This window comes from Rhineura floridana, chromosome 5, assembly GCF_030035675.1.
Source record: "Rhineura floridana isolate rRhiFlo1 chromosome 5, rRhiFlo1.hap2, whole genome shotgun sequence".
In the NCBI taxonomy this organism is placed as follows: Eukaryota; Metazoa; Chordata; class Lepidosauria; order Squamata; family Rhineuridae; genus Rhineura; species Rhineura floridana.
The window spans coordinates 164234119-164246705 of NC_084484.1; the positions used below are offsets into that span (position 1 = coordinate 164234119).

At 42.7% G+C, this 12587-nt stretch overlaps 1 protein-coding gene across 1 annotated transcript in view; it reads left to right on the top strand.

The window, feature by feature from the left end:
* MMP20 (matrix metallopeptidase 20) overlaps nt 1–12587 on the top strand; it is a 32957-nt gene that overhangs the window by 4223 nt on the left and 16147 nt on the right. Inside the window, exons 2-3 of the mRNA XM_061628731.1 lie at nt 5130–5278; nt 9325–9450. Of these exons, the coding sequence (XP_061484715.1) occupies nt 5130–5278; nt 9325–9450 (275 nt within the window). The remainder of the gene's footprint in view (nt 1–5129; nt 5279–9324; nt 9451–12587) is intronic.

Here is a 12587-nt window from a genome sequence, read left to right on the forward strand (position 1 = left end):
CCACAATCAAATCGTGGACGAGGGAGGTTTTATTATATACTGATCTGGCATTTAATAACAGCAACTGGAGATCTGAGAGTTGGCTGATAGGACTACCAACGACCTTGCGGGTGTGGGAAGGACCGGAACAAGGCACAGCCACAACATGTCTGGACCACATTCCCCTTACCTGGCACGTCCTTCTCACAGCGCCACACCTTCCTTTGCCCGTCACTACGGTCATTGGGGGCCCCTCAAGTCTCCCCGCCTGATGGATAAAACTCTCTCCGAAGCACATAATACAATTAAAATATACAACAATTAAACGTATAAAAACAGCCATATATACAGCCATATATACAGCATATAAACATACACACTCACTCAGACATACATTCATATAATCAGGCACCCATTCATCTCAAATTGCATCAACACACCAACAAAAAAGTAAAAAAAAGAAAAAGAAAGCAGCAGCATAGCAGCAAGAGCAGCAAGAGCAGCAGCCTCTCCTTCCCTTGGGCGATGGTTTCTTCCTCCTGCAGGCACTGGGTCTCCCAGGCCACCTCAGCCAGCCAGCTTATGTATCCCTCCAAAGAGGGACAGGTGGTAAGAATCAGTCCTGGCTGGCTGGGTACCTGGGGCCTGGTCCTGCCAGGCAGAAGTCCCTCTGGGAAGGGTGGTGGAGGTGGTGGTCCCACGGCGGCAGCAGCAGCGGCGGCAGCAGCAGCAGCACAGCAGCAGCAAGAGCAGCAGCCTCTTCTTCTTTGAGCGATTTGCACCATCCACAGTAAGGACTCAACGCCAGCTGCAAACACGGTGTTTTCTAGTCACACTGAGGGGAAGGATCAATCATGCAGTTTCCTAATGACCAGACCCTCTAATTTGGTTGCTTGGAAACCAAGCATGCTGCAGTGAGTTCCTTTAAAAAAAACAACCAGAAGTGCAAATACCTGTGTTTTCCCTCGTAAGATATAGCTGAAATACAAATCTTTGTTTGAGCAGTGTTATGCTTTTGCACAGCAGTTAGGGGGCAAAAGAAAATAAAGGCACTGTTTGCAGCAACATAACAATGCTAGCAGAACAGGGGAGGGCAGCCAGAAGTTGCTTTTCAGCCCACAGGAAACAAAATGAATGAATGAAGGGAGGAGAAGAGAGTGGGTGTGGAGAGGGGAACGATTGACACACCCACCTAAAATCATCAGAGCAAAGCATCTGCATGCACTACAGATACGGAGCTAAGATGTTTTTTTCCTTCCCTTTTCATATTATCAGAGGATTGGGTTAGTATGGATTTACAGGGGGGAAACTGCATGATAGCTTATGTTTGCTGGTAACATCATGTGAACTATGAGAATTAAAAGGACACGTGAGTAGCATTAAACACACAGTCAACCACCGTGTAGATGAGCCCTCAGTAAGGAGGTGTAGGTTTAGAGCTGGGGACATTTTCTTCAAATATGTTACTATTTTAGATAATCTGGAACTGAGTAGCTGGTGAGAGGACTAGATGGCCTCTAAGATTTTAGAACACTTCTTAGAACACCTAGGACTAAAAGCAAAAATGTTTCCTAACTTATTTACATAGTATCATAGCATAAAAAAATCTGCTTTCTTAATATTTTAAAATGCTATTATTGTTGTTGTTGTTGTTATTTCAAGTATTTACATACTTCTTTTCATCCAAAAGCTGTTTACATTAGGAAATCAACATTTAATAATACAATGGTATATAACTACAACAGATAAACATCACAATCTATAAAATAAGATTCCATTCACTCTGCAAGGATTGTAGCACAGTAGCAGAGCATCAGCTTTGCATTCAGGAGTTCCCAGGTTGAATCCTCCACATCCTCACATAGAACTGGGGGTGTCCCCTTGCTGAATCCTTAGAAGCTACTGCCAGTCAGTGTAGACAGTACTGAGGTAAATGGAGGGGGGACTTATGCTGGATCCTAACTCCATTCAGCTCAGTCACACGACCTGGCAACCCAGCAGAAATTACACTGACAAAAAAGTCAAACACTATTTTAAAGGCTTTTTCTCCCACTGCCAGGCTTGGGGCAACTCAGCCAGCAGTAGCCTCGCTCCTGACCAGGGTTTGGATCTGGTGTACTTTAAAATGGCTTAACTTAAGCCACCATAAATTACATCGTTTCCCATAGTTAGAATTGCTTCCTAAGTGGCTCAACTCCACTCACAGAATCATAGAATTGGAAGGGGGCTCTAAGGCTATCGAGTCCAACCCCCTGCTCAATGCAGGAATTCAACTTAAAGCATCCACAACAGGTGGTTTTCCAGCTGCCTCTTGAAGGCCTCCAGTACTGGAGAGCCTTGGTTCCATTGTCATACTGCTCTAACAGGAAGCTTTTCCTGATGTTCAGTCGAAATCTGACTTCCTGCAACCTGAGCCCATTATTCTGTGTCCTGAGCTCCAGGACGATCCAGAAGAGATCCTGGCCCTCCTCTGTGTGACAATCTTCAACTACTTGAAGAGTGAGTGCTATCATATCGTCCCTCAGTCTTCTCTTCTCCAGGCTAAACATGCCCAGTTCTTTCAGTCTCTCCTCGTAGGGCTTTGTTTCCAGTCCCCTGATCATCCTTGTTGTCCTCCTCTGAACCTGTTCCAGTTTGTCTGCGTCCTTCTTAATGTGCGGTGTCCAGAGGTGGATGCAGTATTCAAGATGAGGTCTAACCAGTGCCGAACAGAGGGGAACTAATACCTCACATGATTTGGAAACTATACTTCTGCTTCTGCTCGCAGGATGAATATCAGAAGTAGACAGTAGGAGTAAGAATATATCTCCTTCCACATATGTTCCAATGCAATGTAAATATAATAAAAACAGCTTAACTGTTGAAACAGCAAAAAAATATTACAGGAGATGCATTTATAAAGAATACAAGGTAGACAGCCATGGCAGAGGCCTATTCATCCACCTGGGAAAGCTGGCCAGAACAAAAATACCTTCAAGTGTTTCCAGAAAGTGCAGATAGTAAATGATGCCAGTACAGTTGTGTGAATTGTTTTTTGGGGGGTGTCCATTTAAAAAATGGGTTTTTTTGCATGTAGGTCAAAGAATTGTATGTACATACCCCTGTTTTCAGAACAGATTACCCCGTTTTCAGAAATGTGAGAATATTGCAAATCAAGAGATAGCCCTGTTCTGCGGTTGATCTGATATGTGTTGGCATAACAGGATTTTGGTGCTAGTCGTTATCTTGTATGTAACCTGCACTGAAGACAATGAAGCTGCATATTGGCCTGCACTGAAACAGTGTTGCTGCTACATTACATAATAGGTGGCTATGAATACATTGGAGTTTTTTCCCAATTGAAATAAAATTCTAAGTCCAAAGTGTTTCTTCAAGTCAGATATGGGGAACCTTTGGCCCTTCAGTTGCTGCTGAACTACAGCTCCCATCAACTCCAGCAACCATGGCCAATGGCTAGAGATGTTTATGGGGGTTTTAATTCAGCAACAAAGGTTCCCTACACCTGCTTTAAGTGGTATGCACTGTATCAGTTTAGTTCCCAAATTTTTATAAATTCCAGTCAGAGCATGCACCCTGCCCAGTTTTTCCCTGCTGATTTTTTGGGGCCTTCTTGAATATATGTCGCATTAAATTTTCAGCTTGCAACATTATCTGACTGCTTCAGTCTTGTTTGGAACAAGATAGAGGAATGACAACAAGATTAATCTCCAGTCCACTTTCTCTTTAACCATGTGGGCTCCACCTGGAAGATGCTTGGAAGTACTGCTGCAAAGCAACATGTCCACATCACCAGTGGAACCTGAACAGACCTTTCTCTGGCTATGTAACATCTCTAGAAGCAGTTTGCAGTGCTATGGAGGCATGTTGCATGGCGGGAGGCCAGTCTGCAGGACTTAGGTGGAAAAAAAACCTAAGGGGCACATGAAAAAAACACGAGAGGCTACCCCAGACAACTTATTTATTGAGCATTGTGCACACAAAGCTTACACAGTAGTTAGACTATGCCTGGTCTTTATTGAACATTCATTCTAATCTGTTTATAGGGTAGTTATACAACAATGAGTATTTGTCCTGGATTCCCGATTTGCTTGCTTGCAGGGTGTTTATACAGCTTCCTATTATTAATTCATTCCACACTTTTCAATGTATTTCCCCATCACTTCCCAAATTATAGGAAGTATGATTTTTTTTAAAGTGTATTTGTTGTGCTAGGGTGACAGAGAGCTTTAATCCACTTTCATTGCACAACCTAAATTTTTAGTATGTGACTGAATCCTTCTCGCAAAATACTGACAGTCTGTAGGCACCCTATGTTGAGCATCTGCCAAATGGGCCAAGGAAATTATTTTTGTAGGAACTGTGGACACACTATTTTGAGGCTGTAACAATTTTGCATGTTTCATTCATAAAATTGTTGCATTCTGTTTCCACATTAATCTGGTTTTTTTAAAGAATCCATACAAAAAATAAATTTGTATGCCAATACTGTTTTATCACAAAATATGTATTTAAATGCACATTTTATTTCAGTATTTTTATGTCATCATCATCAATTTATTATGATCCACAGACCTGAAATAAGACCAGAAACAAACCATACAATACACCATATTCTGAAGTACAGAACACAAAACAAGATATAACATAAATGCCAGTGCCTCAAGTAAACATATATAGAACATAGCAAATTCACGAGCAATACAAACCCAAGATTTGCCGGGATGAGTGAGTTAGGATCTGGCAGATCTCTGGCTCAGCCAGGGCTACACTGGCATAAATCCCCAACCCTGGCTCAGCCAGAGATATCCTGGCATAAATCCTTCATCCCGGCTTTGCCAGCTCAGCTGTACCTCAGACGAAGCTGGCTCAGTGAAGAGTAACGTCCCATAAAGGGAGTGGGGTCAGGACTGGGGGGGACTTACATTAGATTCTAACTCTGTTCAACTCAGTCATGTGATCTGGCAAACTGGCTTTGCTAGTAAACCTAAACCACTCTAACGTCACTGCCACCCTGTCCCACCACCTCATAATTCCAGTACACAGCAGAAGCAGTTGCTGGGAGGCTAGGTCCACTGCACCACCCTTCCTCACAAGATGCTCCTGCCATCACTGTATATATGCATCCTGAATTATGTCTTTTTCCTCCTCAGAGTAACAAAGTATACGTCCAGCCTAAGTAATGCAGAAGTTGACAAGGCTGTGGAGATGGGGCTGAAAGTGTGGAGCGTTGCTGCCCCTTTGAACTTTCTAAAGACAAACACAGGAGAAGCAGATATCATGATATCTTTCCAAAGTGGAGGTAATTGCTACAGCTAAAGTCTACAGCATTAGCCACCAGGCATTAGTATTATTGTGGATAGGGTAGGTCCATTTATACTTGAGTTAAGGTAGGTAAAATAAGGCAATTAATTTATAACTAAATGTTGGTCTAGATGTGTGGAGGCCTTTCCATGCGATATTGGTTGGATTGAAACTGGACTGCATTTCAATAAAAACTTTTCAAAAATGTAAATGTACTGCCTTCAAGTAGATTCCGACTTATGGCGACCCTATGAATAGGGTTTTCATGAGGCTGAGAGGCAGTGACAGGCCGAAGGTCACCCAGTGAGCTTCATGGCTGTGTGGGGATTCGAACCCTGGTCTCCCAGGTCATAGTCCAACACGTTAACCACTACACCACACTGGCTCTCATATTTTACCTTCTGCAAAAAGCAGGCACACTGCATCTTGGTACAAAAGTACACACCTTCATTTTTGATATCATAGAATCATAAATTAGTAGGGTTGGAAGGGGCCTATAAGGCCATTGAGTCCAACCCCTTGTTCAATGCAGGAATCCAATTTAAAGCATACCCTTCAGGTGGCTGTCCAGCTGCATCTTGATTGCCTCCAGTATTGGAGAGCCAACCACCTCCCTAGGTCATTGGTTCCATGGTCGTACTGTTCTAACAGGAAGTTTTTGTCAACCTAAATCTGGCTTTCTGGAACTTTAGACCATTATTCTGTGTCCTGCACTCTGGGATGACCGCGAAGAGATGTAGATGAGCCCAGTGTTAGAGCACATGAGGATTAAGATTTAGTCCTTAGCAGTAGCATGTATGCTGCATTTTGTAGATTAAGCAAAAGGGATGGGTCCCTGCCCCAAGGGGCTTACAATCCAAACTTTGACAGTAGCAAGAGAATGTGTATGTGTGTTGGAAACAGAGAGAAAGAAGTGTACAGGAACATATGTGAGTTTATACAATAAGATGTATCTTGATTTTGTTACTGTTGACTTGAAGGTTTAAAAAGTGGGGATTGAGGAACAATTTGAAAGAAGTGAGGGATCTGGCACCATGCAAGTGTTATTAGATGCATAAGAAGCAGCGAAGGGTCACAAAACAATGCATGTATGTGAAGACCGTCCATCTCAGGCAATCACACAACCTGTTTCCTACTTGACACAGTAATCCCCAGGCACCTATAAAATGATGGTCCCTTTCCAAATTATTTCAATATGCAAAGAATTAGGTTTATAAAGTATCACAGCACTCTTCCAGATTGTCATTATGTTTGGGTGGGATTCAAACACATACCAGCAAATTCAGATTGCACACTTTGATTGATTGTGAGTTGATTGAGTTAATTGAGAGGTCTTGTGCAACAAACCCTCTTTCCTCCCCCCACACTCAAAACCTGGACTTTTTGCAATAAGGAAAGTGACAGGAAAATGCAGTGGAAAGGGTGGGGTAACACTTGGTTTGACGCGATGTCATCTAACCTCCCTGCAACAAATCAGAATGAAAGCTCAATAAATAGTCAATGTCGCTTAACCTTCCTGAAAACAAGTCAGGATGAAAGCTCAATAAATAGTCAATGTCGCTTAACCTTCCTGAAAACAAGTCAGGATGAAAGCTTAATAAATAGTCAATGTCGCTTAACCTTCCTGAAAACAAGTCAGGATGAATGCTCAATAAATAGTCAATGTCGCTTAACCTTCCTGAAAACAAGTCAGGATGAATGCTCAATAAATAGTCAATGTCGCTTAACCTTCCTGAAAACAAGTCAGGATGAAAGCTCAATAAATAGTCAATGTCGCTTAACCTTCCTGAAAACAAGTCAGGATGAATGCTCAATAAATAGTCAATGTCGCTTAACCTTCCTGAAAACAAGTCAGGATGAAAGCTCAATAAATAGTCAATGTCGCTTAACCTTCCTGAAAACAAGTCAGGATGAATGCTCAATAAATAGTCAATGTCGCTTAACCTTCCTGAAAACAAGTCAGGATGAATGCTCAATAAATAGTCAATGTCGCTTAACCTTCCTGAAAACAAGTCAGGATGAATGCTCAATAAATAGTCAATGTCGCTTAACCTTCCTGAAAACAAGTCAGGATGAAAGCTCAATAAATAGTCAATGTCGCTTAACCTTCCTGAAAACAAGTCAGGATGAAAGCTCAATAAATAGTCAATGTCGCTTAACCTTCCTGAAAACAAGTCAGGATGAAAGCTCAATAAATAGTCAATGTCGCTTAACCTTCCTGAAAACAAGTCAGGATGAATGCTTAATAAACAGGTCATCTGGAGGCGCCCACAGTCTATAGTTGTTACCTGCCACAGTATAATATCAAAGTCTCTAGGTTTTATGTATTTATTTATACAGTGCCAAGAGTGTACAAGACACTCTATGCTGGGGGAAACAAAGGAAGGAAGGAAAGATAGGTCTTGGCTCTCCAGCAACTTAACAGAGGGAGGGAGAGGTCAAGGGTAATGGTTGGTTGGATGGTTGTGAGCAAAACGTTAACTACTGCAACTGGAGATGAAGGGTGGAAGTTACGTAAGGGCTGACCGCAAGCCGTCGCGGTATGTGAGGAGGGGCACTACTGCTGGGCTGCTTTCCCAGCTGCGACAGCACCGCCACTAACCAGGACTGGGATGGGGTGGGGCAGAGCGGTGGCGAAGGAAGCACCAGGTTGATAGTCATGGGAGGCAAGGCCACCACTGCCAACTTTGTACTTCCCCCATAGCCACCTATCCCTCCTCCCCTGGTCTCAGGGAGTAGCATTGTTGCCGCAGCCAGGAAAACAATGCAGCACCGGTGCCACACTCATGCACCGTGACTGATGGCAGGGTCTGGGGTAGTGATACAAAATAAGGAAGAAGTGCTGGGGAGATGAAAGGACTGCGTGACTGTGGGGGCGACTTGATAGGGAGATGTGAAGGAAAAGTAAGACTTTGCTGCACCTTCTATCCAAGCCAGAGAGAGAGAGCGCACCAGAAGACAGGTGAGTCTTAATTTCTAAACTATTGTTTGTTTGTTTATTATTGAAGGTATATCCTGCCCTTCCTCCAAAAGGAGCCCAGGGCAGCAAACATACTGTAAACAAAACAATTTAACAAGAAGAAAAACTAAAACAGTCAAAAACTTTCCAAACATTCTTGTGGAGATCAGGAAAGGCGTGTAAAGAAATGAGGCAGAATCTTTTTTCTTTGTTATCTGATTTTTATTTATTATTTTACTGCTTTAATGTGTATGATGTATTTATTATTTTTATTATGCTGTTGTGTTTTCATTAACACTAAATAAAATTTACCAAAAAAAAAAATAAGTAGGCCAGAGAGAGAGAGAGAGAGCAGAGGCTTTATTGATAGATTCATAAAAATTCCAAACAACAATTACAATTAAAATCATTTGAAAACACAGTTTAAAATATTATAAAACACAGCTTAAAAACATTCTTTCATCAGTGATAATCAGGTTGCCAGGAACAGTCTTCTTCAGCCATCAAATGCCTGAGTAAACAGGAATGTTTTCAAATTCCTCCTGAAAGTTAATCGTGATGGAGATAAGACATACCTCACTAGGGAGGGCATTCCACAAATGGAGCATCCCAGTCATGGCCTGTGAAGCGGAGGACCGCAGCTGTCCTGGGCTGACTAGCAGCAGGGACAAGGGAAGGATGGCTTTAGAGATGGCAGGGGACACAGATGTGCACACACCTGCACACAATGATGCCAATCCAGTGCTCCCCTGGCCTCAAAAGGGCCACTCTGTCCCACCCCACTCCTGTACCAGTACGTGGCAGCCAGGAGGGTTGTACAGCAGTGGTGCCCTCACTTCATGCACTACAGCTGAAATTATCATTCTGAAAGGAAGTGGCTGTTTGGTCTTAGCATCCAGTCACTGGCTCATTTGTCAGCAGCTTTGCAATATTTGTCAGATTCCATTGAAATGCCCATGTTTGTGGAACTGCAGGGTGCTGAGACCACAACAGAAAGCATTACGCAATTCATATCTTGATGACCTAGTGGTTACACCATCTGCCATGATTACAAAGTCACATGATGTTCTTGTACTCTCTGTTAGACCATGGGGACTCCTACCCATTTGATGGGCCACGGGGGACTCTAGCGCATGCTTTCGCACCTGGGGAAGGACTGGGCGGAGACACTCACTTTGACAACGCAGAGAAGTGGACAATGGGGATGAATGGTAAGATTAAAACCACATGATGTCCTGAAAGCTTCCAGAAGAGGCAATCTGTCCTAAAATAATCAAGAGTAGAGTTCACTGTAAAATGCACAGACAATTGAATATTTACCAGGAAGTGGTTTATCATTACTTGAGGAAAATCCTACTGAAACTCTTTATCCTGGAGAAGCAGAACCATCTTTATATTGTTAATTAATTAATAAAGTTCTATCCTGCTCTTCCTCCCAGAAGGAGCACAGGCAGCAAACAAAAACACTAAAAAGCACTCTGAAACATATTAAAACAAAACAGCTTTAAAAACATCTTAAAAAGCAATTCCAACACAGAGTTGGAGTTCAGGTCTACTGAGATCAATGATTATACACTCCAGTGAGTCCATTACTTGTAAGTTCCCCATGCCCTGTACCAGAAGATCAGGGTGGTGAAAGTCCACTGACACTTTGCCATTGCTTTATCAATACAGTTAAGAAATGACTCCCATTTTATGTTCTTTCTTTAATGACTATGCATTTGGATAAGCACTACAAGAGAATCAGAAAGGCAATTCAGGCCACATGAAAATGCCTTTGGAGAAACAAGATCTGGGGACTCCTGTGCAAGTCTCACAGATATACAAGGCTCAGCTTTACAACCATGCTAAATACAAGAGGAGGGGCAGCACCATGTATCTGACTTCCCAGCAGCAGAGTAGTAGTTTAGCCATAGTTGCTTGTTACCTGAAGGTCTCCAAGTGACTTACATTAAAAGCATAAATACAAATAAGCAATACCATAAAAACAGAACAAATAATCCCCATAACACACTTAAAAATACACTTATAACAAAATAACATCATCTCAGTCTATCAAATGCCTGGGAAGAAAATATGTCTTTGCCTGGTCCCAAAAAGATGTCAACAAAAGCACCAGGGAGATCTCGCTGAGGAGCACATTCCACAGATGGGGAACCACAACTGAAAAGGCCTTCTCCCTTATCACCATCCTCTGAAGCTGTGAGCATACTAGTCGCCTACAGCAAAGTGTTTCCATTGCCCACATCTGGAGGGGCAACGGGTTGATCTGCCGATCAGTTGTGAAATCTGACTGAAGCTGAATGTAAAAAAAACACTTGCACTGATCTCACCAGGTTTTACAGTAAAAAGGGGTAGGATTTGACTAGCATCATATGCCCCTGTTTGCAGAAAAGAGAGGTGGAGATGCACTGGAACCAACAGAACAATAAGTGTCCCTTTACCCTGAGTCTCCTTCAGAGTTGCTGCTGCTTACTGGGAAGGACAAGGTGGTGGGGAGGTCAGTACTGTTAAGGCACATGGGCAGGAGCAGCAGATGGGTCCACCAAGGCACCCATACAGCACTAACCTTCCTGCCCTCTCACTGCTCTTCCTTTCCCTCCCAGTAAGTGGCAGCGACTCTGCTGCCAGGAGGCCAGGTTCATGTTGCCGCCCCTCCTCGCGGACAATTCCTGCCTAAATAAAAATATTCTTCTGCCTTGCCTAGTTCCCCAAACTGTGAGACGTTCCAGGGGTAGAGCTAGAGTGTTTGCTTTTATTTTGAATAAGAAAGCACTGGAGACTCACAGTCTTCTTTAGACAGGATCTTATTGATAAACATGCTAAGCATGGAAGGGGCAGACAGGCATCAAAACAGACATATTCATCTGTAAAGCAGGAATGGGGACCTTGTGACACCCCCCCTCCCGAGGTTGGACTACAATGGTCATCCCAGACCATTGGCCATGCTGGCTGGGGCTAATGAGAGCCGGAGTCCAACAATCTCTGGAGAGCTACAGATTTCCCAGCTCTGCTTTAAAACAAACTCAGTCCCATTAAAAGCAAATGAGGTCTCCAAGGCTCCTTTTTCCAGCCAGCTTCAAATATCAATACTGGCTGCACTGCATTCTGCTCAAACTGTTTTGCTTTGCTATATATTCACAATGCAGAATACTGCTTTTAGCCCCATCCTGCCCAGTAGGTATGTTCTGGCCGCTATTAACCACAAATAATCTCAGGTCATTGTAGAAATATTTTTCAGTCATTAGGACCCATTATTGTTTCAATTGATTTATCAATCACTTTCCATGGAACATCCCAAAGCCATTAATAAAAACAGCAAGAAAAGCATCAGCAATAAAAACAATTTCAAATCTAGTGCAGAAATATCCATTTATTATTGGTAACTAATAGTACTAAACCAGAAGAAAATAGACATGCAGACATGCACCAAACACAATATTTGATTCATATTTGATTTGGCAATTCAGAAAGTCACTCAGTTTGGCTTGGACTAGTTTGGAGGCCGCCCACTTCAACTCAGGTCTGAATCAGAACATTTTGGGGAAAATGAAGCTCCCTGCCTTCCCCTTCACTGTTATGGGGAAAATTTACAGTAGCTATCACTCTTTTACTTTGCTATGATTGGATGATATTTACAGGCATAATAGCTCCTTCTAAGCGGATGAAATGGAAATGGACTGCCTTCTAGTCAATTCTGTCTTATGGCGACCCTATGAATAGGGTTTTCATGATAAACGGTGTTCAGAGGTGGTTTACCATTGCCTCCCTCTGATGTTGAGAGGCAGTGACTGGCCCAAGGTCACCCAGTGAGCTTCATGGCTGTGTGGGGATTTGAACCCTGGTCTCCCAGGTCATAGTCCAGCACCTTAACCACTACACCACACCGGCTCTCTTCTAAGTGGATAAAGTCTGCCAAATTTCAGACAAATTGATGCAGACAAATTAATTCCCTCCTTAGTACTTTGAGGGTGTTTTGAAAGAGGGAACTGAAACCCTGGAGAGCTGCTGCCAGTCAGTGTAGACAATACTGAGCTAGATGGACCAGTGTTCTGGCTCAGTGTAAGGCAGCTTTCTATGTTCCTCTAGTTTTCTTCTTGTTGCAGAATTATATTTTTTGCAGAATTGGATAAAATTTACAATCATGATTGTCCCTGCTTGTGGGAAAAGGTCTGCCAAATTTCAGGAGGATAAGAGGTTTTCCTACCAGGGGAGCATTTACAATTTGAGAGGGGAGGTTTAAAAAGGATTTGCTTTTTATTTTTAAACCAAGAGTTTTGTGGATAGTTTGTGTGAACATGGTAATCATAGAGATCCCTCTAAGAAACTTGCCAAATTTCAGAAGAAA